The sequence below is a fragment of the Zonotrichia leucophrys genome, chromosome 2, assembly GCF_028769735.1.
Source record: "Zonotrichia leucophrys gambelii isolate GWCS_2022_RI chromosome 2, RI_Zleu_2.0, whole genome shotgun sequence".
NCBI classification, from domain to species: Eukaryota; Metazoa; Chordata; class Aves; order Passeriformes; family Passerellidae; genus Zonotrichia; species Zonotrichia leucophrys.
The window spans coordinates 67425328-67452236 of NC_088171.1; the positions used below are offsets into that span (position 1 = coordinate 67425328).

The 26909-nt window shown below is 43.3% G+C and overlaps 1 protein-coding gene across 3 annotated transcripts in view; it reads right to left on the reverse strand.

Moving 5' to 3' along the window:
* The window catches only part of DSP (desmoplakin), a 39208-nt gene extending 18777 nt beyond the window's left edge, over positions 1–20431 (reverse strand). Inside the window, exons 1-10 of one of the 3 annotated variants that reach the window (XM_064705310.1) lie at positions 19961–20431; positions 10931–11033; positions 9109–9257; positions 8597–8771; positions 5851–5979; positions 4658–4708; positions 3434–3595; positions 2376–2480; positions 1101–1196; positions 746–871 (exon numbers count right to left, since the gene is read on the reverse strand). In XM_064705310.1, the coding sequence (XP_064561380.1) occupies positions 746–871; positions 1101–1196; positions 2376–2480; positions 3434–3595; positions 4658–4708; positions 5851–5979; positions 8597–8771; positions 9109–9257; positions 10931–11033; positions 19961–20169 (1305 nt within the window). In that variant the 5' untranslated portion in view covers positions 20170–20431. The remainder of the gene's footprint in view (positions 1–745; positions 872–1100; positions 1197–2375; positions 2481–3433; positions 3596–4657; positions 4709–5850; positions 5980–8596; positions 8772–9108; positions 9258–10930; positions 11034–19960) is intronic. The other 2 variants (XM_064705312.1, XM_064705311.1) reach the window with 2 other exon arrangements.
* Between the last annotated feature and the right edge of the window lie 6478 nt (positions 20432–26909).

Below are 26909 nucleotides of genomic sequence, written 5' to 3' on the forward strand. Positions count from 1 at the left end.
ATGTTACAAATTTATTCTAAAAATAAAAGGCATCTAGTTCCCGCTGTTTTATTAAGAGAGGAATACATCTGGAACTTACAGTAGGCAAAACTTACTTTAGCTCCAATGGGATGAGCCTTTGGCCTACAATGTAAAACTGCAGTTTTAAAAAGAGCTGAGAAACAGCTAAGTATCTTTGCAGCTCTGGCAAGATGCAAAGTTTGCAAGATTTTCATAGCAGGTTTTTCATACAGATCTTCAATGTGGTTAAAGTGGTGTTTAAGAAACACAGGCATAAATTGAAAAAATCTAACAAAATGTATGCTAACAAAAAAAGGCAACAATTACACTTTCAAACCTGACTTCATCAATTGGCCTTTTACACCACTGACCATTTTTTCTCCAATTTGGGACTGTAGTGCTTAACTCGTGATAAGAGCTAAAAAAGCTGACTTCTATCCTTTCAAAGAGACTACAGTGATAGAGTGACATGATGAATCATTTATCAAATGTGTTTATCCTTTGAGGCAAAATCTATTCTACCACACAAGAATAAAAGTATTTCTTTTTTTATTCCATTTGTTAACATGTCAGAAAATTGGGGATCTGTTGGACTCATTCCAGACTTAAAAATATAGTTGTCTCAAGTTCATACAGTACTGTATTCAAACATCGCAGTGCACTTGGGTTTACATTTGTTATCTAAAGAGGACAGCTGGTTTCCCAGAAAAGCAGAACATAACCTGTCAGGTGAGTATGACAGTACCTCCAGCTCTTTGATCTGCTCCAGCAAAGTCTGCAGTGACATGCTCTTATCACAGATGAACTTCTTTCTGATAGAGTCTTGTAAGTTTTTCAGGTAGCACTCCGTGGCTTGGGCCTCTTCAAAGAACTACAGGAGAAAAGTTGTGAATTTGGCTGTGTGTAGCTCTTAAAAATGTCTGCTAAAAATTGATGGACTCCTTTAATGAGAAATCCCAGTTCACCTCTGGTTATAAATGGTAACATTTATAACATCGCAACAGTGTGCTGTAGTAAATATATGTGTGCACAATAAATATATCTTTGATGGGATTCACACCTTTTTTAAAGTTGTGTGAATTCTCCATATCACTACTCACCTGAAAGTAAGCTGCATTCTCCTTCAGATGAACATCAATACATTTGGTGATCTGAAGAATCCAGCTCCACTGAGTTTGCAAAGTATCCATGTAGGCCTAAGAAAAACAGCAATATACACAATTCAGGCCACCACACTGATCTCTCTCCCACACCTAGACTCAAGCAAAATTATCTATGCTTCACACAAATGCAAATGAAAAATCTGCTAAAACAAATTCATGGATACCAGTACAATATCATTCATGCAAATGGCTTCACAACTTCTAAGCATCCACCTAACTGAAATGAGTTAAATACCTGCTTGTGAGACACAAAGAGAAATCTGTTTGTGACCTGAATTTGTTTGATCAACATAAAGCCCCAGGTGCATTAACAGAAAGGGGTGAAATGCACAAAGAGTAGTGCAAATAAAGTATTTCAGCTGCAAATGGCCATGTTCTCATTCTTTCAGGGAACACCACCAAACATTATATTTTATGCTGGTTGTTTTTAAATTCAAAACACTCAAGCAGCCATGTCTATTCTTTAAAAAATGACACACAACTTTCACTTCACTGCTGGAGCTTAAAAGAATCTTTCCTTTAAGAGAGAATCTGACTACAGGAGAAATAGGATTTTACACAATATGCTAACAGTTAATCAAGTAAACATACTGAAAGGTAGAAAAGATATTTTTTTCCTTTTAGTTTCTTTAGTTGCAGAGTTGTTATGCACTCTTGAAACGACAACAACTACAGCATCTCCTAATAAATTGTCCAAATTTTTGCAGCCTTTTTAATTAAAAAGTAAGAGCACACCAAGCTGTGAAAGCAAAAGTGTCTTGGCTAAGCCATAGAAAGGCACTATGAATTTCAGCTGCAGAAAGTATTTGCACTTAGATTAAACATAAACCCTCAACAAAGGGTGTGGCTTTTTTCAAAACATGCCCACTAAGACAGCAGAACAGCAATTACATGCCTTCCTATCATAAATTCTGCTGTACTGTAGTCAGCACAATCAAGATACAGCAATTTCAACACACTCAGATAACGCCCTAAACTTAGATTTCATTTTTACTTGCATCTATCACCATGCAGTTGTTAATGGCCAGGTTTGTAGAGGAAGATAGTAACATTTATTAGAGCAGTCCTTAAAGCTGGGTAAAATGGGCATGATTTTGGGCAAGCAAACCCTTCTTGAGCCCAAATGCAGCACTTGGTATGTGAACTTTCACTGAGGACTTTTCCCATGTAGCAACTAAAGGAGCAAGTGAAATCACACAAAGTCTAACTCACCTCAATTTTGTCTGAAGCAGGATGCTGATTGAGCACTAGCTGGTCACTTTCTTGCTTTAGCTTGTTGAGTTCTTTTTCTTTAACCTCCAGTTCACTCATACGTTTCTAAATAACCAAAACACAGCATTAAACTAATTCCAAAGGTACACTGCACATCCAGAACAGTGTTTTCATCTGCTTAAAATTTCCCAGATAGTTGTGATAATATAAAATTATCCCCTCTAACACAAGGGGGTGTTTCCACTAGGTGTTTCCACTAGGTGTACTGAAGTTAATTATGAAGCCAGTAGAATCAAAGAAGGTGCAATCATCTCAATTCTAGTCTCTGGGCTTGCTTTTTCAGAGAGCAAAGCACATAAAGTTCTGTCTTTCTTAAAAATGATGGAAGCAAAAACCACTGCCTCTTGCAACACCCAGAACAACTGAACTAAAAAAAAGGCACTTTCACAATAGTGTGAACCTCCGTTCTTTTTTCAATTTAGTGATCAGCACCAATACTGGTTAAACAAACACACATGCTCAATTTCCCTACACAGCCACAGACAACCAGGAGCAGGGCAAACTACATCTGACCCTGCATGCAATGTGCTGCATGCAGAGCCATCAGAGGAACAGAGCACAGCTCTGCTTCCTGGTGACAGATAATCAGGGCCAAATACAGGGACCTCTGACCCCTGCATAGTCCCAACAGGGAGAATTAAAATTGCTTGATTCCAGTCCCCTAGTCTGGCATGCCAGCACAATGACTGTGCTGTGCTGTGTGCACAAGCAGTAGGTGATCACTGGTCTGTAGTGGACTGCACCAAGAAGGCCACATTCCAAGGTCAAAATAAACTATGAGACTCCCTGAATGGGAGCAAAATCCTCCAAAAAATATCCTGTCCTGACTCCAAAGGTTATTACATAGTACTTCACTGAAAACTGTTGATAAAAAACCCCAGGAACTCCAAAAGAGTGAAGAAACACCCTGTGATGAGCCTCTCCCAAGAGAGGCTGTTTCTCCCTGACTATTCCAAGAGAGGGCTGATGGAAAGCATAGGGAGGTTGAGCTATCTTACAGAGAAGGACTCCTGCTTCCTGGCAATATCAGTGTTCCTGTCACTCCAGTCATAGAGGAGCTCCTCCTCCTCACAGTCATTGATCCACATGATCTCTCTGCTGGTGGCCTGGATGAGGTTCTGGAATTGGCGAAGCTGATCCATTCTCTCAAAGGAATATTTCTGCAAGGAAGTACAGATATGAGAAGCCATAAACATATAAATGCCTGAGCTGTGTGGAGAAAGGGAAGCTAAGAGCACAGCGTGGCTTTTGCCTTTTTTTTTTGTTTAATTGGTTTTGGTGGGGTTTTTTGTTTGTTTTTTGGGGTTTTTGTTTGTTTGGTTGTTTTTTTTGTTTTGGAGGTTTTTTTAATGTAAAATAACAATAAAACCCACATGTCTGTAAAACCTGTTGGCAATGGATAGCAGGTGTGCCTGGGTTTATTGAACCACGAAAGCTGTTAGCAATAGACAGTGCACAACATGTCAGGATTTACAGAATAGGAACCTGATGACAGCACCTTCCCAAAGTCATTTCTAACACACATGTGGCAGACATGTAGGAAGGCAAGCAAAAAGGCATGAGGGACGTACAAGAAATGCCTGAGCATTTAACATCCTTTTGCTTGCATTTGCTGCTCATAGTATATCCTTGATGTTATAGCAGCATCTTTTGCACGGTTGACACTTCAAGAAAAAATTGTCTTCACGTCATAATACACATCCTGTTGCTTGAAATCAGGTTGCCAGGAATCAGATTCTGCTCCCAAGTGTTAAATAAACTATTTGCACAAGGTTCTCACTGTGTTTTACGTGAAGGTCCACAGCAGGGAAGATGCACAGCCCTACACAGAATTTGGTTGGTTCTAGTCCCACCTTTGAATAACTTTTTAAGCTTCATATACAGCATAATTTCATCATTACACTTACTCCCATTAAGGAGGTAGAGGTCTACTCTTCACCTGCTTGGTGACCAACTCCCTTCACCAGGTGCAAACTAGAAACTTCCCTGTGAGAACAAGTCAATTATACAGCAGGCAATGCTGTATCTTAAAGTCCATTAATCTCAAGTCCATGACCCAGAAGGAATCTTTCAGAAACTACAAAGCACTTTCAGTTTACTGCTGAATAGAATTATTCAAATGTGCATCTGTCACTCTGTCAAAACCTGAAGTGTCCCTTGACAATCACATTGGTGCTAATAAAGAAAACAGGGTCTCAGAAAGGACCACATCCCTTGCTTACCAGCAGGCCTTCATATTCTTCCTCCAGCTGATGAACTGCAGCCTTCTCCCGCTGGAAGAGAGACAGCAAACACTTAGTGAGCCTTTTACAAGTTGCCTATTTGCTGATACTTCCTCTACAGAGTCAATATCATAATTGCAGGTGGTAACAGGCAAATGCCTGCAAGAGACATCTGTCAATAGCAGATTTGCTCTGTTGGATGACTCAGGAAGTACAAAACCAAGGCCTGGACAAACTTACTGCTCTCATGGATGTTTGGTATATATATCCAAGTCTGCACATAATCTGTAACACCAAAACAACACCTGAAACTGGATTTCTTTCTGCACCAAACTCCTGCACCAGCTAGTCCTAGAGCAAGCTTTGGAGATTATGAACTAGTATAAATTATGATGTGAGCAGACAGCTCCAGTCTTTATCCCCATTTCTATGGCTGGGAACCTGCCCAGCCCTGGAACTGGTATTCCACAGGGCAGACTATCACCTTTCCTATTTGAAACAGAAGGGAAAAGGGATAAAAATCCTTTCCACTCTTCAGCTTTGTTGAGAGATCAGGGCTCCAGAACAGACTACCTTTTCTTTAGATTGAACTCTCTCTTGCCAAATAAGAGAAAAGATGAATGGAAATTAAATAAGCCTCCTCTCTCCTATACCTAACTGCTGGGCTGATAGGAGAGGAAGTTAACATGGTATTTTCAGTCACTTCTTTATTCCAATCACAAGACTCAGAGGGCAACAGAAGTCTCAGAGGAAAAAAAAAAAGAGAAATAATATCAACACATAAGAAAAGCTTTAATCTTAGCCCAGAATTTGGGCATTTTTCACAGGAAAAAGCCTGATGACTCAAGGTTGCATCTGAGCACCCACTTTATTCTTTCACTTCCTTGTTTAATATACTGAGACACCAAGTGAGAATAATCACTCTTAGTCATCTGTCTCGCAAATAATATGGCAATATTTATTTGCCAGCCTTTGTGCACAACAACAAAAAGCTAAATAGCTACTAATTTTTTATTTTAAAATTCTGAGGAACTGTCGAGGAATTAAGAATTGGAAGTGTTTGCTACCATGACACCAGTGCTTTCTGAAGAGGGAATGAACTTCCCAACATTCCTTTTTTTTGTAGTGGAACACCAGTGAGCCAATGCTATATAACTAGACCAAACAAAGTGTAAGGTAGGACAGCAAATTACCAGATCTGTTTTGACTTTGTCCAGGTGCCAACGATAGTCTCCGATGGCATTGTGGGTTCTCCTGTGCTCACAAATTTGTTGCTCAATGGATGCTGCTTCAAACCCCCACTTCACTTGCTCCATTTCAACCTAAGAGTAAGAAACAGGATTGGTACTTTAATTTCCAATACTACTGCCTAAATTGAAGCATAAAGGAATTGAACTGAAGGCAACTGACTATGTGGTAGAGAGTAAAACTGAAATAAAGAGAAGTTCAGGATAGAATTTTACAGTTTCTTTAAATTGCCATCAATTAAACTGCGTGACAGGCTCCCAAAGCAGAAGAAACAAAATAGGAAAAATATTTCAGTTGTTTAAAGTTCTACTAGATGAAAAACGCTCAGTAGTGTATTTTCATCTGTTGTCTTTGGATCAAACTGTTATTTTATGTTCTACAGTAAAATTACATTCTTATCACTCTGAAAACAAACCATGACTTATCAAACAATGCTATTCATGCAATTCATGTGAAAATGCCCAATTAAGTTCTATAGCCCAGTACACCAGATTTCCATTTTAATTTTGCTCATGTAAACTTCAACAACTTCAGTTAAATACGGTCACTCTAAAAAACCTTGACAGAATAGAAACTGAAATTATTAGAAAATGTGTTGTTTGTCTTGCATTTTAGCAACATTTATTGTAGGATGACAAGAGAAAATGTCTAAAAATAGAATTGAAAAACAGTAATACACCTGCTAATTACTATCCCAAAAACTGACTGCATTCCTTGTTTCATTTTTTTCCAAATATTAAAAGCCACCTATCTTTAAATTCAGCTCCTCAAACTCCAAATCCTCTTCTATGCTGCAAAGACACACTGCAGCTCTATCTGAATGCCTGTCTATGCACATGCCCAGTAAAGAAAGAGGTATCCTAATCTTGGGTTGGAACTGAATTTGGTAATTACCAGCCTGGAGTCAAATCTCTATGAGTCAACAGATGACAATAAAGCCAGAACTCAAGCGTAGGGGTTCAAAGGCAGTGCTGAAAATGATCCAAGAAACAAAACCATTTTTCATTCAGACATCTGAAAGTTAGAGGACTTTGACCCTTCTTGTTATATTTAAACAGTCCAAAGAGACTGTAGCAACAGTGACAGCCGTGGCTGGCTGCCACATGCAAACAAAGGCTGTCTGGATTTCCCTGCAGTTTCCCCAGCTCCGCACTGGAAATTTGACTAACCCTCCCTACCATCTGATTCTCCTACCAGCAAACCATGCAGACAAAAACCAGAAAAACAGCAAAAAACATCAGCTGCTCAGAACTTTTTCCCACATCTCACCACATTACTAGGGGAAACATTATCCTAATCTCGATGTGAGCAAGTAATGGGGCACAGCAAGGCACGACGGAAAGAAGCAGCATCGTGGCAAGTTCAAAATAAATTTTCCCAGTGAGGTAAGTGCTTACTGGCCCCACCTCAGCTTTCTGTAGGGATGAAGGGGAAGAGAGAGGGAGCACCTTTGACTTTCACAGGAGGTTTAGTGTGGGAACACAGCTATAAAGCAGTTGCGTATGCTCCCTGTGTTTAGCACGGAGTGTCTGAGGAGGGCGTCACGTGGTGTCTTTGGGAGGTGCAGCCTGTTCCCCATCTTTCATCGCTGGAAGCATGCCCAGAGTCTGTCCAACACCACTCCTCAAGCCATGGCAGGTCTGACAATCAGCCTCCTCTTCCACAGCATGTGAAGAGCAATGATGTTGGCTGTGGCTGTCCAGGCACAATGCTTATATACATTACCACTCAAGGAGTGCATCTCCACTTCCCCTTCCTCCTCTAAAACATGCCACACAAAGACTGGACTGTAACTAGCACTCACGTAAAAATACTGCAACCCTACAGAGCTCTACCCTCCCCATTTGGTTTGCATAGAAGCCACCTGACAAATGCCAAACGCAGATAATAATGACAGAATCGCAAAGCAACAACCTAATAAAGAGAGATAAAAATAATGCAATTTCAATTTACAAGGTGTCTGCATGTGTGACTTCTGCCACCTTGTTCCATCCTCCCTACCTGTCTCTCGGAAAGGGCTGTCCAACCACAAACTCACAACTTTCACTTCAAAACAGAACTTTCACCTCAGTAGCACAAAAAACAGTGTGTGTTTTCCATTCCAGATTACATCAGCAACAGCTGTGAATTGGCAAATCTGTTCTCAGAATGCAACAAACAGTAGCTTCAGCACTTCTGTGTGCATTTTAGCACTGACTTCTGAGAGCCTAGTCCCGTGGCAATCAGCTCTACCTCTCTGTGATAAAGACAGACTAGAGGGGGAGAGCAATTGTAAAACACTGGACAATGGTTAAATCTGTGAAGATGGTCCTGTCTGTGTAAAGGGTTAAAATAAATATGAATCAAAGGAAATCTGTGCAAGGAAGGAGGGAGGGAAATATTGAGCATAATAATCTCTAACACAAATATGCCAATGTTTTTGTTATGCTAACACCTGTGTTTCATTTAGCTTTCAAATCTAACTTCTACACCTTTTCTTCTGCAAAAGAAGACACCAATCCATGTTTGGATTTCAGTGAGAATTCACTATATGTATAATACTGGCAGGGTAAAAAGGAACTTGAAATAACATGCAAGCATTCACATGTACCTTTACTTTTCTACTGGCGCCCAAAACATTACTACATATGAGGCGACATTCATAAACAACACCAAATTTTAGCATTGTCCCTGGGTTTTGCACAGATTTACCTTCTGCTGCCTCATCCAGTTTAAGCATTCACTTGTGACACGTTTTGTGTACTCATCCCAGCCCGAGCCGCTCTGAGAGGAGAAGCAGCCGCCGCCTTTGGAGCTGGCCCTCCTGGCGCGGGGAACGCTGATGGCTTTGTACAGGGCACGCATCTGCTCCTGCAGCTGAAGCAGCCTGAAAGGGAAGGAAACAATGTCTGTGAGCAAAACACCCAGAAAACACAGAAACAATTTATCTTTCCTACTGGACCACCAACTATTCAAAACAAAGTGTTGAAAGCAAAGAACGTGGAAAAAATATGCGGATTAAGATTTCATGGAGACAACTAAGGGGTCAATTTCTATCAGAAATATGTTACTGCAAGACCCCTCTCCATGTTAGTGTGACCAAAAAGATTTAGTTCCACCTTACTGATTTCTATTACATCCTGCAACACCAAGGAAGGTGAGCACTTGAGGCACCACAAATTTTATCAGTCACATTCCTGACCCCAACCCTTCCCTGACAATACCTTTTCTGATACATGTCACAGGGCTGGCCCATCTGCCTCATCTCTCTGATCAGTCCATCCAGGATGTCCATTTGGTCATTTGCCTGTGCAAAACAATCTTCTAGATCCCTGTTCCCTCTAAGTGGGACACCATCCCCATATTTCAATTCCTAATGAAAAAAAAACAGATGGGAGATTAATTTAAATATTCATCATCTAAGCTTCCTTTGATTGTCTTAAAAAAGGTGTTGTGAGGACTGGGGATTTTTTAGGAAGCATGATAAGTTTCAACTGCCAGGTCTCTGACTGCCAGTTTTAACTGGCAGAAGGTTGATGATCCACAGTCACTGAAAAGTGCTTATTAAAACAAAATATGGAAGAAAATTATCAAAATGTAGCGATCAAACAAAACTTTCCATAAAGAGCAGCACATCTTGATGTTTATTTCAGTGGAACCAAGGCTTCACATGATGAGCTAGCTTCTTAAGACATTGTGCTTTTGTGTTCAGAAGATGAGAAGGAAACACTATCTTAGTAGGAGAGAGTAGATATTGCTCCTGATTTTCCACAAGGTTCCCTGAGGTTCTAAGACCTCCCCCTCCTGCAAAAATACAAGCAGGACAGTCTGCCTGCATCCAGCTCCATGCCCCATCACATTTGCATCCCACCTTATCACCCAAAGTCTAGGCAAGTTCTCCATGCACCCTCTCAGTGCAGTTGGACCAACATGGCCATGGTGTTCCAACCAGGGAGATGGGGCTCTTTGACCTCACTGCACACTGACACAGCCATGCTGAGCAAAACACAATACAGCTGTGACCTGATATTCCAGATAAAATATTATGGACCTCATTGCTCTGTCCCTTAGAAAGAAAAGAAAGAAACAAAGCAGGCAATGCATGTTGTGGCACCAAGCTGGAAGTAAACATCTCTTTCTTTCAAGTTCACTGGAATAATATTAACCCTGAACAAAAGGCAGTATTTACTCTGGCATTGATTTTTGTATAAACATGCTCACACGTCCTGTATCTCTGAAAAGGAAATGAACTCCTAACCACAGAGTTCATTTCTGAAAGAATTTTCTGCCCACAGAGGGTCCAAAAGTGTGCATTAAATCACATCTACTACCAGGACTGATGAAGTGTTTCACATCTCAGTGGCCTCAGCAGCAGGATGCACTCACCACCCTGCACCTCCTCTGCTTCAGCAGGAACAGGAGACACCCCATGTTTGCCAGGAGTGAATTTAGCATCAGTGAGTAACCTGCCCCCAGGTACTCGGGGTTTGTACCAGAGTAGCATACTGCAGAGGTTATGTGTATGCATTTGAGCTGAAACAGCCAGGAAAACTTTAGTCTGGTTTCATTTACCTCTTTGGGAATTATCTGGAAGAATAAAATGAAGGTAATGAAGGTATTTCCTAAGGTGGCTCAGGTTCATTACAGCCCTGAAAACGATGACAATATTCTACAGAACACACTAAGAGAGTGTAAGTAGTCATTAGTAACAGATGTGAACACTGACAGTGGTCCTGATCTAAAACTGAAAAATAAGACGCAGTAGAACCTGTTTGAGGGTGGGTTTGTTGGGTTTTGCTTTTTTTTTAATCAAGAAGACCCCTTTCATTAACCAGATGCATTTCAATCAGTTTTACTGAACAGTGTACAGAGGGAAGAAAGAGACCTAAGAAGGAGGCATGTCATCCCACTCCCTGTTGCTTCCCACAAACAGCTGACAGGGGAGAAAGGAGATGAAGAAGCAGAGCCTGTGAGTCCAGATAACAGCACAGAATATGTGTGTAATATTCATAATCAGTTTGGATAAGGAGAACAAGAAGCACTCACGGGCTGTACTATGAGCTCAGCTCGCGTCAGGCAATCCGAGCAGTTCTGCAAAAGCTCTTGGATGGTGTTCTGGCGTCTGGACATGGTACAGGTCCCATTCTGGCTGTTGTGGGGGAGAAAAAGATGATGAAGTAAATACAGAGCAATTACATGTTTTGAAGAAATACAAGAAACACAAATTGAGAACACTTAAGAGAAGTTACACAGAATAATCCACCTTGTATAGTTTCATGGAGACACACACACTTCAACTGCACTGGGAAATTACAATGACAGTTCCATGATGGCAGAGCCACTTTATAGTCCTGCAACAGCAGGCACAGACTGACTTTCCCACAGGACAGTGTAGAACGTGGAAACTGGCATGCCATAAAGGAGAAAGTTTTTCTTCCAGCACAGGTATTTGCTGCTTTGATAGACAAAACTTTGGCAGCTTTACAGCGAGAATGAATTATTCACAATCTTTGTTAAAGTCAATACATTAGAGCATAGCCTTTGTGTGATGTAATTGTTCATGTTATCACACCAGCCATCAAATGCCAGGGCACACAAGGAAAGCAGGATCCTCAGCTAGGCAAGCACAAGAGCACACAAGTCCATGCAAGTGTAAGAAGGGCCCTTTTATCAGCAGAAATGCACAAAGCTAGTGCAGTGTCTTGGGAATTAATTGCAAGACACACAAGCTACTACAAAAATAGATGTAGAGCTTGGAGTCAGAGGACATGCTTTCTTTCAAATACATGAAGTGTGACTTTGGAGTCTCTAAGTAAAAAACACTAGTGGGGGAAAAAACTGAGTCAGGTAACGGGGTCTTTATTGTTATCTTGCACATAATCTACTGCATCCATACTGCCAGAATGTGAATTTGCCAGCATTTAGGATTCAGCCATCAAAGTGAACCACTGTAGTTGAATGGGGGTGAGGTGATTCAAGCAAGGAACCATTCCTTGGTGATGGGATCAGACCTCCCAAGCAAGCCCAGGCGGCTCCTAAACCCAAACACTTGCCAGTGAAACTAAAACAAGCCTAACTAACAGACAGTAAGAGCTAAGGTGTTTCCAAGCCTTGCCTTTCTAACTCCTGTGCTCACAGTAGGTAACCCTTTCCATTACAAATCACTGAAGAGACATTCAGTTCACATTCAGACACATTACAACACTAATGCCAACAAGAGCACCAGTGTGAACCTGTCCAACTCGGAGCCAGCAAACAATCTGGATTCAATGGAAATCTTTCCACTGACTTGAACAGACTCTGACAATCCTTCATAAAAGCAATAGTGACAATGAAATAGCAGAACTGTCCAAAGGCAAAATCACTGGAGTGGTGAGAATCATTTAATATTTTTAAGAGCTCTTCTGCAGTGTGTGCTTTTGATGCACCAGCAGCATTGCCATTCTCCTGTCAGCTCATCTGGAAGAAACAGAAAGGGTCTGAGCAACTTTTCAGCAACTTCCCCCGTACCAGGGAACAGACCCTCAGAGGTGCAGAGACAAAACTGCAGAGTCACTGGGTGACATGAAACAAGCTGAACACATGCAGCCCCCAGCTTGTACTGTGACCCCTTGGCTGCACAAACACTGCGCCCCACTCTGCTATGCACCCCTGTGTGTCTTGGAAACAGCTTAAAGAAAACAACCATGGAAAATAACATACGGGTCTGATTTTGTGCCAGGCTTTGTGTCAGCTTCCTTTTCTAAATCATTCCTTCTCCTTAGGCATCACTGCTGTGTTTAGATATAGAAATATCTGACTGCATCCGAAATTTACATTTAATTACACCCACAATTATTCTCATGAATGAAACATAATAAAAAAGAGAGAGGAGCATTCCAAGCAATTTTCTCTTTTTAGAACACTGGAAGAGTTTTTTTCTTTAATCCCTTTTTCCATCATGTTCTGGCAGCTACAAATGCTGGATATCCATTAAAGCCAAATAAAGTATAGAAGGTGACCAGATTTATACTGTAACCAGTCAGTCTATCTCCACTGGCTTCAGGATAACTTCACAGAACTCAAAGACATTACTCCACCATGACAAGAGGTCTAAACAACAGCTATTATAGTCAACATGGTAAGAAATTGTGAAGAAAAGCTATTTTCAAATAAATCAAACTATTAAATTAAAATACAAACAGGTAGAAATACAAGCATTTTGTGTTCATTCTAATGATGTTTGAATGCCACATCCGTAATTATTGCCCAAATAATTAAAAAAATTGAAAACCTGAAGATGGCTAAATATAGATGCACAAAACTGTTTCAAAGGCAGGAGCAGAAGCCTGGAAATGAGAGGCTTATTTGAAGACCTAGATAGGGTGTACTTAGAGTAACAAGTTACTTGTTTATAGTTCATAGGGACCTTCACAAGAAGAAAGCAGTACATATTTAAGGCTCTCCAATCCAGCAGATAAAGATATAACCAAAATAATGGCAGAAGCTGGAGCCATACAAATTGAAAACAGAAAAGAGCACACTATATTATTGATGCTTTCTTTGTTGTTAAAAATCTAACCAGTTTTGCCAGTGAAAAAACAAAGATAAATCCCATTATAACAATAAAAAGGTCATGGTCTGTTAGAGGCATTTGCTTTCAAATCTGTCAGAAGACCAGAGCTACATGGAGTAATCAGAAGCATAGGAGCTGATGTTTGATGCCATAACTCCACCAAGCCAACAGAAACCAAGAATTTCAAATCTGAAGGGGATTTATCTGTACAAACACGTCCAAGGGCATAAATCAATCTCTGAACTTTAAAAATAAAAATACTTGGTGAGACAACACCTTAACAGGCATATACTGATGTTGATACATCAGATGGCACTAACACAGTCCCACAGGGACACATCTTCAATACTTTTCACCCTTGTGACAGGAAGGTACTCCATTAGAAGTTTCAAAGTCCTTCAGTTTAATCTACCTCTTAATGAAGTCAACAGGCCTTCAATGGGGATGAGCAGATCAAAGCAGAAGCTCCAGTTCAGAGTAATAAGACAACCAACCTTGAGGCAGTAGGAAACAGGCAGCCAAACTAAAACCATATCCAACACAGAAAATACTGGACCAAACAAACTGAGCCAAGCCCGGAACACGCTGGACAGGCAAGAACAAAGCTGGATTTTTAAAGTAAAAACATGTAACCTACATGTTACATAAAAATATATTTATGTCCCTTAGAAAAATGTAGGATACCAACAATCCTCCGAAAACACAGATTAAGTGGGTTACATTACATGGTATTTTGTCAATGTCTCTCTTGTTTTGTGTGATTTTGTTTACATGAAACTGAATGAGTTTAGAGTAATGTTTGGTCATTTTAACACCTACTGCTGCTATGACAATTTGATTTAACTCTGGCAGCATCTAAACCTCGCACGTATGAATAGGATCCTGTTATGTCCAACACTGTGGGCACACCATGCAGTGAAAATATGGGCAGATTTTTCATTTGTTTTACTGCACCCCTGCAAATGCAGCATATGTTATCAACCATTCCAGCAGAACTGGCAAGAACTGGAAGCTGGTCTTTTAGAAGGACTCATAACAAAAGAGTGCAGGGTCTGTCACTAATAAATATATACATTTGCAGTAGCCTGACTATTTGCTGTGCTGCTTTGGTTTTGTAAACCCTGCAGAACAGTGCTGAGGGAAACAGACTGGACTGCTTCTGACCTTAGCTTCGTATTTGTCCCTGCAACTCACTTTAGACCATGGCACTTATTTGGAAGGCAACTCATGAATTTCAAAAAGGGCCTATTAAAGCAGAGTTCTTCATTAAAATAATTTTAATAGTCATTAACTATTAAAGGAACAAAGGAAAATAAAAGGGGATAGTGCCTTTGTTTTAAAATTATGAAAACACTTCAAAACACAGATGAATTGCTTTTACTTGGGATGTTGAAATGGCCTGTTGCTCTCCACTGTCAGGAGACCCCTAGGAAAGGCATAGCATCTCCCTGTCGTCATTGTGTACAGGAGCCACCCTTTTCAGTGCATGTCAAGGCAGAACACACTGCTCCCTTGCTATTCCACCCTCCTGCTCTCCCTGAGAAATGAGAGGACAGCCCAACCCCTGCTGCCACTGGGATTTGGGCAGGATAGCAGCTCAGCCAACAACTCCCTGCTGAAAAATATCCCAACTGAGCTAAATCCTGCCATTACTGTTGAATCCCCAGTGTCTGAACTGAGATTTGTGTTTAACTGATGAGCAGTACCCGCGATCCTTACAAGCCCCCCAGGTCTACTGAAACAAGAAAGAACTACTCCTGCTTTTCCTTTAAAAGGGACTGAGAAACGTGTTCAAGGCCATATGATGAGTTATGAGCATAGAGACAGACGTGTCAGCAGTGCCCGCCTCCCCAGAACACAGCAGGGCTGGGTACTGCTGGCACCAATTTATTCAAGCAGTCAAAAAATTATCATAAGGGATGTGTTTTGAATACAGCAAATACCTCTCTATAATACCTTCAGCTTGCACCCTCACAGCCCACTGTGGGAGCTGATATCACTGCAGAACCCAAGGGGCAAGGGAGCCAGCTACCTTCTGCTTTCTCACTTGCCTCCTGCTGCTGCAAGACCTGCACACCCCAGCACAAACACCTCCACTGTGGGGGCTGCTCCAGTGTCTGCCTTTGCTACTGCACATCCAGAGGCTGCTGGGCTATCCAGAGTGTGATAGAGAAGCAGGGCAAAGGAGACACAGAAACACATCCAGCAATTCTGAGGAGCCTTCCCACAGCTTCACAACTCCCTAAACTTTGGGAGGTTGCACAAAGAGGTTGCTCTTGTCCAGAAGATACTATTTAAAATTACTTATTATACTCTTTGCTAAATTTTCCAAGCCCTCCACAAAACTTCCAGCCTTTTAAAAATTCAAAGCTTTTATTTTTTTTTATTCATCCAAAAAACAGAGGAAGCCTTAAGAAAAAGTCTTCTAGCAGATCCAGAATACTGAACGATTCCCATAATTCAACAAGAGCAAAAAAGTTGCGCTTCTTTTTCTTCACACTTCCCATCCCCCTCCACACAAACCTGTTTGAACAAGCAAAAGATTCATAAAGGGATTACCTGGTATGCCCAGGGTAGGCAAGTCAGAAGAAAAACCTGACCTGGAATCTGCATTCCCAGCACAGCGCCTGCACATACCACCGCCCATCCGCCACCACCTGCCAGCTGGGTGTGTGTGTGTGCTGGAAAATGCAACGGCACAAAGGTGGTGAATCACGACATCCATATGAAAATAACCAGGAGTTGAAATGCCGCAGTCCAGTTTTCCCCCTCCTGCCTCAAAGGAGGTGAATACAAGCTGTCAAATCATCAAGAGCTCTCCCTGTATGTCTCTACTCTAACTAGAACCAGTTTTGGCACACCACAGCCTCACCAAACTAGTCCCATCTGCCAAGTATGCACATAGACTGGGGCTTCCATGATGGCTGGAAACCTCAAAAGACCTCTGCAACTGGCACAATCAGGCTCTAAATACCATTTAAAATGTGCAAAAATCTTGTAGTCACAAGTGAATTATTGAATTGTTAGGACCCCCGAGGCTTAGTGCCTTCTCAGCGTGCAGGGTTTCACAAGGGATCGTGCCACACCTGTTCACAGCACGTCCTCATGCCTTTTCCCAGCGGTATGAATCACAGGAGCGACAGAACGGTTCCCAAGGGCCGTGCTTGCCCGATGGAGCTGGCTGCTCGCACGCTGCCTCTCCCACCTCCGCCGCTGGGACAGGGAGGTGCCAAACGCCGGCTCCAGCCCGGACCATGGAAACACACCTCTGCTGCTCCACAGGCAGCAAAGCCCCTTCTCCTGATAAGAGGCTCTCACACCTGCACGTCCCTGCGGAACAGAGACCTGGGAAAGGCTCAGCCTGGGTCTCCTCTCACGGCGAGGCAGCATTTCCCTGCCAGCCGGAGCGCGGCGCAGGCTCCGCCGGCAGGGCAGGTGTTCCACGGCAATATTCAGACACATTCCTATATTCCTCCCTCCCTGCCTCCCGCGCCGTCTGAGCAACTCGGAGGGAAAGCTACCACGCCAGATCTATCACCACTCAGCTCAGCCAGGACTCCACAGATCCTTGCAAGGCTGATGGGAAAGGCAGAACTGTGGCTTTGAGTCAGTTTTCTCCACTTTTACTTTGTTCCTTGGCTCCTCAAAGTAATGCCAGGGCAGGGCAGGTAATTGTCTAACTCCTTTTCTAAACACAGAAGTTACATTAATTCTTAAAAGTAGAACTCTGTAAATTAATTTATTTTTATGTCACTCAGTGACCGTGAATCCTAGGCTATTTTTCCCCCTAATCTCAGCAATGACAAATAAAACTGCACAGCTTTGCATTTTTTTCTTTTCTCTCATGGTTTATCAGATTTTCTATCTCCATAGCAAAGACATTGATAAATATTTGACTGATGAATTGGCAGTTTAGCAGCGTGTGAGTCACTGTCAAGCTGAGTATCTGTACTCCGGGCCAAGCTCATCCTGAGTTCCCAAGCCAGAAGAAACAGGGAATGTTGTAAAAGCACCTTGCTGAGCCCTAAGGGTAGGGAGCGTCCTATATTGCTCTGTGAGTAATGTAATGCTCAGCACAGACTTGTTTGGCAGAATACGCCCCAAAACTTACAAGACTAGACCCTAACTTGAATCCTGCTGCATTTAAAAATTAGGGTAGAGTGATTTTCCCCATGGAAAAAAGAAGCCTTCATTTTCTGAGTTCAGTAGATGTCACTAAACTTTGACACTGAATATGTCAGGCTAAATGTAGTTAATAAAACCAGTTCCATAATGATGGCCCTGGTCCCAATAGCACAACATGCAGAGCATTTAGTGGATTTTCTGCGCATAAACATGTACAAAATCTGGCAAAACTGCTTTTTTCATTAACTGACAATAAATCACGTGTTTTGAGACACATTTTAACGTGTATCAGCACTGCTTAAAAATAAACCTATGTAACTCAGTAAGGTGGCAAACACACATACTCTGTTGCAAAAAATATTTAAAGTATTTGGGATGGTCAGATTTTTGCACATAAAACAATATGTATATGCTTTTTTAAAAAATTTTTTTTGTCATCCCAATAACAACTGTCTTTAGTTCCTCTCAGAAATCTCACAATAAAGTGAACAGGAACTTCCATTGCAACCTCCTTGCCAGACATACCTCCCCAGAAAGGAGATATGAATATTATGTTATAAAAAGCAAATGAAAGAATGTTGATATAAGGTTGTTAACCTCTCGATTAGGTCTGTCCTTTCCACCCTTGCTACACCACCACTGAATGCTACAGAAAGAAGAGCCTAACAAACTACAGACTGGCTTAAAATATGTAACTGTAACCAAAGAATGCTAAATTAAAGGAAAGCACTTCTCTAGTGAAAGTTGGGAGTGATATGGAAATCACCCTGCTGAATCCAAATAGAGTTGCACCAGTGAAAAGTGAGAGAAAAGAGAACTGCTGGGATGTAACATGTCCTGCCATTCATTTTTCATGGCTGTCTCTTGTAAATAGGTAAAGGTAAGTAAAGGTAAATCTTGTAAAGGTATTTGCAATGAAGCATGACCAGAGAAACAAATCCTCACACAGGCAGCGCAGAAATGGCATTTTGGAGTCCTAGTGTGTGCACTCACCAGTGCTACAGTACTGAATTGTTCTTATTCTATAGCAATAAATAGATATTATCATACTATTGTATTGGTAAGTGGATGTGTTCTAGCTGCAAGTCATTGTAACTAACTTAACTATGCACACCACAAACAAAGTCAAACAAAGAACTAAAACGAAGAACTGGGCAGTCATAAACAAAAAAAAACCCATAGAATGCAAGTATTTCATTCATTCAGTGGTCTTCTAGCAACTGGTTTGACTTATGTAAGCTGAACGCTCTGTGCTCTCTAGACAACCCTAATTCTCTGTGGTCACTTATGGATCTGCTTGATTTTAAAAAGCCTTCCTTTTCTCACCTGCTGTTTATTTACTATGTATGTTTAATTCCCACCCTTTTGCAATCTAATTATGTACTATCCATAAAATTAGGGCTTAAATTCTAATACAGCATACATGACAGGTCTTCTGCATCAATTCCTGAGTCACTGGCATCCATAATGAGACCAACAGACTTAATACAGCCATTCCACACACACAGACTAGTCATCACCAGCTGTGCTTTGTGATGGTGCTGTACCATACATCAGCACCGCTTCCTTCAGTGTCTCTAACTGCTGCCTGCTTTTCAGTCCTGTGAACTCCCAGACAAGGAGACAAATGGAGAAGTCTTCATGATTACTGCACTCTGCAGAAAGTCCTTGTCAGACTTGATGTGCCCAGATTGGGCATCCATGAGAACAGGAATTCCCCAAGCCAGGATTCACAGCTGGCACCGTGCCTACAAGAACCTTGACTGTGCTCACTGCACCAGGGCAAGCAGAAGGTTAAAAAGGTAAGAGACAAGGAGAGCAGACCGACGTTGCTTGTCATGTATCTCTGCTCCCTGCCACAAAATGTCAGGGATGGCTCTACAAAAGATCACGACTTAAACTCCCAGGCCTTGCACAAGCTAGAAACAAACTCAAAAATTAACAAGAGGACATTTCCCACTACTTAAAATGGTTTTATAGCCCTAGTTATGCAACTAGTTGGGGAAGGCAGAGCCTGGGTGTATGGGGTATAAAGCAATTCACTTCAGTTCAGCTTGTTTTGCGTCACCGAGCAAAGCAGGGCTTTATCAGCACAGAACTGTTGGGTCAATAGAGCCAGCACCGACCCATTTACAGCCCTCAGCGCAAGCGGGAGACATCGCTGCTTTTAGTCCTGCTACTCTCTTCAAGGAGAGTCACCGCTAGAAGTGTTTTTTTTACAAGTTCTTCGCTTGCATTTAAAAGCCTTTTAGAGAAGTTAAGACGCCTCAGGGAGGAACAGCAAAAGGAAACTTGCGAGCTCGCACATCTAGGGAATCCCACCGCGAGCGGGCTCACGGCAGCTGTCCAGGGCGGCCCGAGGGAGCGGGGCCGGGGCCGGCAGGACCCGCACCTACCCGTATCCATCGGAGGCGTAGTCCCCCCCGTAGGTCTTCTGGTAGTAGTAGGTCTTGTGGGAGGTGTGCGTGTGGGTGCCGCCGCCGCCGCCGCCGCCGCCGCCCCCGACATGGGAGCTCATCTCGTAGCGCAGGTCGGTGCCCGACTCGGCCCGGGCCATGCGGCCCAGCGTGTTGATGCGCGGGTGGGAGCCGCCGTTGATGCTCATGGCGGCGGGGGAGCCGCCCGGGGCCGCGCGGGGCGAGCGGCAAAGCGACGGGGACACCGAGCGGCACCCGACGGCAGCAAAAGCATTCACGGCCGGCAGCGCCCGCCGCCGAGCCGCCGCTCCCTCGCGGTGCGCCGGGGGCCGGGGAAGGGCCGGGAGGCGGCGGTGCGGCGGCCCGCAGGTGAGGCAGGGCAGGAGCGCGGAGCGGAGCCGGGCGGGCGGCGAGGGCTGCTGGCGGCGGCGGCGGCAAGAGCAGAGGTCCCGTCCCGTCCCCTCCCCGCCGGCAGAGGAAAGGCGAGGCCACACCTTTCCGCGGTGGTTTTAAGCGGCGCTCCTGGGCGTGGGGCCGCGCCTCGCCTGCGCGCTCCGCGCCTCCTCGGCGGCCGCCCCGGGCTCGGCCGCGGCCCCGGCCCCCGCCCCGCCGCGCTGCCGCTCCCCGGTGGCCGCCCGGCCTCTGTCACCGCCGCACCGGTGTTTGCAGCACCTCTCCCGGTGCGTGTGCCGCCCTCAGGAGTCGCCAGCCGAGGTTGGAGTCCGCTGGAAACTCCCGACCTGTGTCTGCCCTGTGTCTGCGGGCTGGCGCTTCGAAGCCGCGGAGCACGGAGCGGCTCGTCCGAGGGCTGGGAGCGCTGCGGGGAGGATGAACGGGGCCAGGGTGCCCTCGACGCCAAACACCTCCGTGCCTCTCCGGAAAGAGCCTGGCAAGGCAGCGCTGGGTAAATCGGCACCATTCCGTCGAGGATGGGTCTGTTCCACTGGAAGCTGCTCTCTGCCCTGCGCATCGCAGAGTGTTGATGCACGTCGGGAAAACGATGTGTGTGTTTCATTAATTCCAAAATACACAGTGTCCCACATTCAGGAGGGCTTTGGGCACTCCAATCCCAGAGCATTTCTGAAAATGGGCTGAAATTTGTGCCCCAGTGCATGAAATATTGGACTGGTGTTATGCTCTGATTGCATTTGTGCCTGAGAAAGAAGATATGCAGAAACAGGCATTCAAACTTGTCTTTTCTTCTCAGATTTTCTTGATTCCTGCCTTCCGGTGCTGTGAAAGTTTTGTTTAACTTTCAAATAGGCCGTATCTTAGGAGACAAAGTCATTTTAACACATCCATGCCTGTACAGGGTGTTGGCAAAGGCATTTACTGTCGGATGCCCAGAGGGGCCTTTGCTGCCAGGCAGTGACCATCGGATTAGTCCTAAGTCTCAACTGAGCACCAATTCTTAGCTAGTTCCAGTGGCACTGCCTCATGTGGTCTGGCCACTTGTCCGTGGTGTTGGAAAACTAAGATGGTCAGTTTTTAAGAAGCAGCAGTCACTCATAAATAGCCGTGCCAGGCTTTTCTGAAATACTCCTGAGGCTTCCATCCCGTGTGCAGTACCTGAGCCAGCCGTATCACCCACCTGATGCTCTGTGACAGCACACCTGCTGGAACATTTTACAATTTGTGTAGCAGCCCATACCATGCATAAATTCTTGAACCTGTTTCTGTCTTTTCTGCACTCCTCATTTTCCTGCTATTTTAAACCCAAGTGATAGGTCATGGGACAGTAAGTAAAAACTAGATAAACATATCAAAAGACAAGACTTCCGAAACTATTCAAGAGAAAACCAAACTTGTGCAGTTTTCCCGAGCGCCACTGAAACTGCTGGAGCTCTGTGGGAGCACCATGGCACAGGGCACATGAGAACCTGCCCTGCTGCTGGAGGTGATGGGCAAAGTGTGGCACAGAGGAGCCATAAGAGCTCCTCCAAGCAAACGTGGGGTTGCTTGGTCCTGAGGAGCATCCTGGTGGCACCGCCCGGAGCTGTAAAGAGCGCTAAGAAGAGGCAGAATGCAAGGTGGCTTATTATATGTGAAGTCATGCAGGGACCTTTATATTGTAATATATATGCTGTATTATATGTAACATGAATCACTGCATATGAGTGAATATATATATGTATACAGACATACATATATATTTGGGTATATATGTGGATTTGGGATGGTGTTTTGAATACAGATTACATCTGCACGATTGGATGGTTTGACATTACATTTCAAAGCTGTAAGGGAGCAGAATACAAAATGAGGATGAGTAAGAAAAACAAATATAGAGGCTTAATGCTGTAAAGAAGGAAGGAAAAAAGTAGAAAACAGACATGGAATGGGCAGGAAATGCCAAATGAGAGAAACTTGAACTTTGTGCTTTGACACTTCAGTCCAAACTTTTTGAAACGTAAATACAGAATTAGTACCACAAATATACATAAAAGTTAAATTTTTGCATGGTGGTGTATCAAGCCAGGCATTTGTATTCAGACATACAAACATGAAGCTTTTTTTTTTTTCCCCAGCAAGTCCCTTTGAAAGCTGTCCATTTATATTTATGCACAGTTAGGGATCCAAAAGTATTACACCGACTTGAGGTTCTTGCTGAGTTTTAGCACCACCTCCCATCAGCCCCACCCTTCAGCTTGGGCTGGTGTGCCAGCTCAGTGAGACACACCATTATCTGTGATGGAGCCAGCGTGTGTGAGATACACCCAGAGGCCTGGATGAGTCACTGCTACCTGGACACGCAGAAAAATCCTTAAATACATTAATAATGGCTGTGTTCTGGTGGTCCCACTTGCACAATTAGCCCCACTGAAATGAGAACGAGAGGATAAGACTGAGATGATACTGCGAGCAGCACAGTTCTCCTATCTTAGATGTTTTTATAGAGACAGAAATGAAACAAATAAATTTGCTGAAATAGTCAATGTTTCTTGGGTGTTTACCCTAGCTGGACTCAGTTACCTTGAAGAAGTCACATAGATATTGCTTGAAATTCATCTAAATGCATGAAAATATCAGCATAACAGCTGGATGATCCCACTTAAGTCTTGCTTCACTACTTCTGGAAAGGCCCAGTCCTGACGTACCTAAGGCCACATCCTAAGTTCCTTGTTTTTCTTTGGTATCAGAGAGTTTTTGAGTGCAAATAGCCAGTTAACTGCAAACTGCAGTCTCATGGTGTCCCTCCCCATGGCAGCGGGATTGGAAGTCACTGACCTTTAGAGTGCCTTCCCACTCAAACCAAACCATGACTGTATGATTTTCCCTCCAAGGAAAACTACATGCAGGAGTGGATAAAATGCAGTAATTTGGAGTTTATAGTTCATCTCCTTTAGCAGAGTTCTGTCTCCTAAGGTAAGGATCTGTTAAAATTGTGCAGATCTTAGGAGCCCTCTTTAAGCAGGTTAGTCTAAAGGAGGTACAATATTCCCTACAGGCACCTGAACCCAAGCTAGAGCTGGGGTCCATGCTGCAGCCCTGTTTCCTAATGTGCCTCCCTTGGAACTGCAGACACCATGAGGATGTCAGGAGACAGCAGTTCCAGAGGCAAAATGTCAGCAGCGGATGACTGCTTCAGTAAACGGAGTCTCCTTTATACATAATATTACTACTAGGCCTATCTCTTTAGTTTTAATAAAAGGCTCCTTTCCAACCCCAAATGATGGACCCAAAAGCCCTATTTTAGGCTTAGGCTGGTAATAATGGGTCTTCACTCAGGACACTACCTGAACTGAACTTAACATGCTGTGTTGGTCCCTGTCTATACCAGGGAAACCTCTGTATTTTATCTTAAGAACTGAATTCCCAGGGGCACACTGAAATTCCCCTCAATGGTTTGTTAATTCTTTGCTGTTGGCAATAGTTGCCAGCCCCTCCTATTTCACGTGGCTTCTTCTGAGCTTATTTAATGGCATCCTCTCTTTAATGCCCTCCTTGCCTGGATAGAAACCAAATAAATTTAAAGTAGCTGAAACACATTGATAACCAGTGACATCTGACATTCAAAGTCCAAATCTGAATTTGACTTGGTAACTGATTTCCATTATGGTAGCTTGCAAAAAAACCAGCTCTGGCCTTCCGAACACATCAAATCATCCAGGTAAACCAGTGTGTGACGCTTGTGTTCCTAACTCCTACAGCTTTGGGCAGTAAGGACAAGTTTGCACGTGCAAGCCACTGATCTGGTGATGTGCCTTTGTCAGGTGCTCGATATGCACCACCCTGCTGTGCAGGGGCTGCCTGGGAAGAGGCAGCTTGGGCTGAGTGGCAGCATCCACAAAGTCCATGTTTGTGATGATGTGAAAGTCAGTCCTGGGCATTTCCACTTCCTCCCTTTGCTCAGGCAGAGTTCTCCCCAGAAAACTCACAGTCAACACTCCAGAGTCTGAGCTGCTCTATGCACATGAAGAGAGGCTGGTGCCACTAGGAAGACCCCTGAGCAACAGCAGGCATGGTCCAAAATGTCATTAATAACAAACTGAGAGGTCTCAGACTCTCTCTTTATTCAGCTGTATCCTTGTCATGGGGAAGATATACCTTAAATGCACTCAGATGGTTTCTAATTATGGGCAGGTTTACAGGGCCCTGCAGCAAAATGCACTTTAAAATGTAGATATGCCCCAGTGGATGCTTGGAGAGTTTTTGGAGGGCAGGGTACGATTGATACAAGGTGCTCCCTGTGAGCCTGTGTCCAGTCCAGTCCAGGACTGCCTGCCAAGAGCTGTCATTCCCAGCTTCCTGAACAGCCACTGTGCTCCTTTCAGACAGTCCCTGGAATATTACCACCCCCCACCTCAGTCTCTGGCAGGGTTTAAGAAAAAGCCTTTGAATTCATCAAGAGGAATGAAGCTTAGGACTGCACAATTCCTTCTATACCATGCAAAAGTAGAGGGTGTGGTAAGGGATGTGTCAGCCTTGCCAAACCTGACTGACTACTCAGACAAAAAGTTTCAGGATGCCTCCCTCTTCAGCTTCAGGTGGAGACCAGCAAGGGACATTGTTTTCCCAGCATGGTCCTACCGTGACCCACAGAGCATGCACACAGTATTTCTACACAGCTCCTCATTTCATGCTGCTGCAAGTAGAGCATTCAAACAGTGACTGTACAAGGTAAAATACTTAATGTTACATTACTATGGTTCCTTTAAAGTCTCACTTCACCATTCTGTTTCTTTCACCAACACCTGGTGATATTTGCTAGAGCTTGAGAAGTTAACATATCTCAAGATACTTAAAAGTGCTGAGAGCAGTACAAGGCTATTTCTGACTAATTATTCTTTAGTAGTTGGACAAAAATCCTGGATCAAGCCACACCCCTTGCATGCAAAATGTATTCATTTATGAATTATTTTAATAAAATATGAACTTTTGGCAAGGTGCATCTGCCCCTCATTATTCATACAGTTTGATAATTGGTGTTAGATACTACAGAGTTGTTCAACCACGCAGCACAAGGTGAGAAGTAGGACATCTCTCAACCTCTCAAGGGATCTTTACACTGGGGCTGCTCTAATTAACACCCAGGTGTCTTCAAGCCCAAGGGGATAAGGAGCACCATGATTTTATTGACACCCATCCCTTTCTTCTGCTTGTGCATTCTTTGAAATGGAAGTGAAGGATCAAATGGGAGCCTCTACAGTTGCCTTGTAGACACCCAGGGATCCCCCTCATTAGAGCAAATCTTCCATCAGCAAGGTTGCACATCATAACAGATGTTTGTCATCCCAATATCTCAAATAACTGGGTTATGGCACTGTCCTGAGGCACTGATAGCCTTATTAAAATGTTACCACCATAATTTAAAATACTTTGTAAGAGGGAATGCCAGATCAGAGCAGTTATAAAGGTTCCAAGCATCTTTATTAACTCAATGGAGAAGGGAAGGATAGAACTTTTAAAAATATTTTCATGCACATCTCCCCTATACTGAACTTTTATGGTATATACAAGACTGCGGAGGATAATGGAGAATTTGATTTAATATATGTAAAGGAATGCAAATTAACTCACTTTGCACTAGTTTTTGCAAGCAGACCTGTCATTTCATGTTGAATTTGTGGGTCATGCCACAACTACTTTGATAACAACCAGGGAAAGTAAAGATTCATTTCTTTGCTGTGCCAGAAGCTCTGCTTCTCACAGCTGAGGAGTGGAGGTGCCATCCTTAAAGGAATATTTTGTTCTCCGAAGCCCTGAGGCTACGGAGGGCAATTTATTTTCTGGTAGGATTGGAAACCTCCTTACCAAGATACCTTCTGTACAAATTCCAGATGTTATCAGAGTGTTGTGTGCTCCAGCTGTGCATGCTTGTACACCCAGCCAGCAAGAGCTCACCACACCAAAGGGACCTTGCGCTACTTGGCAAAGGCAGCTTTAAGGATTGATGGGTGCAAAAAAGCCTTTTCAAATAAATAACTTCTGAAATTGACTTCAGAAAGTTTCCTAAGAGTCCTTTTTATTCTCATCATTCAACAGGGGATTTTGTTACTATCAAGTTCACAGTACAATGAGAAAAGAAAGCAAAAAGAGGCAGCCTTCTCTCTCACATGCCCCCCTTAACTCCCTAATGACAAATTCAGAAGTGAGAAGTTGAAGTCAGCCTCTCTCCTCCCTCCAGCTGAGTCATGTTGATCAGAAATGGGAGTTCTTTTATTCCAGCTGTATTTTCTTCCATTATAAAAGCACAACCATTGCTAGAACTCATTTAAACCTTGAGCATTTCTCATCAGAGGGACCAGAATACTGCAAGGCAGCCACTGGGCATCATGAAACATCTGTGATTTCCACAGCTTTCAAGATGTGGCGATGTAAATGTGGAAGTGTTCTCCGGTCTAGACCAAATTCCAGTGCTGCCTAAGTTTTTCTCAGACTTGCAATATTCTCCTCCTTCTCACTTATTGCTGTAGTTCTGCTGCTC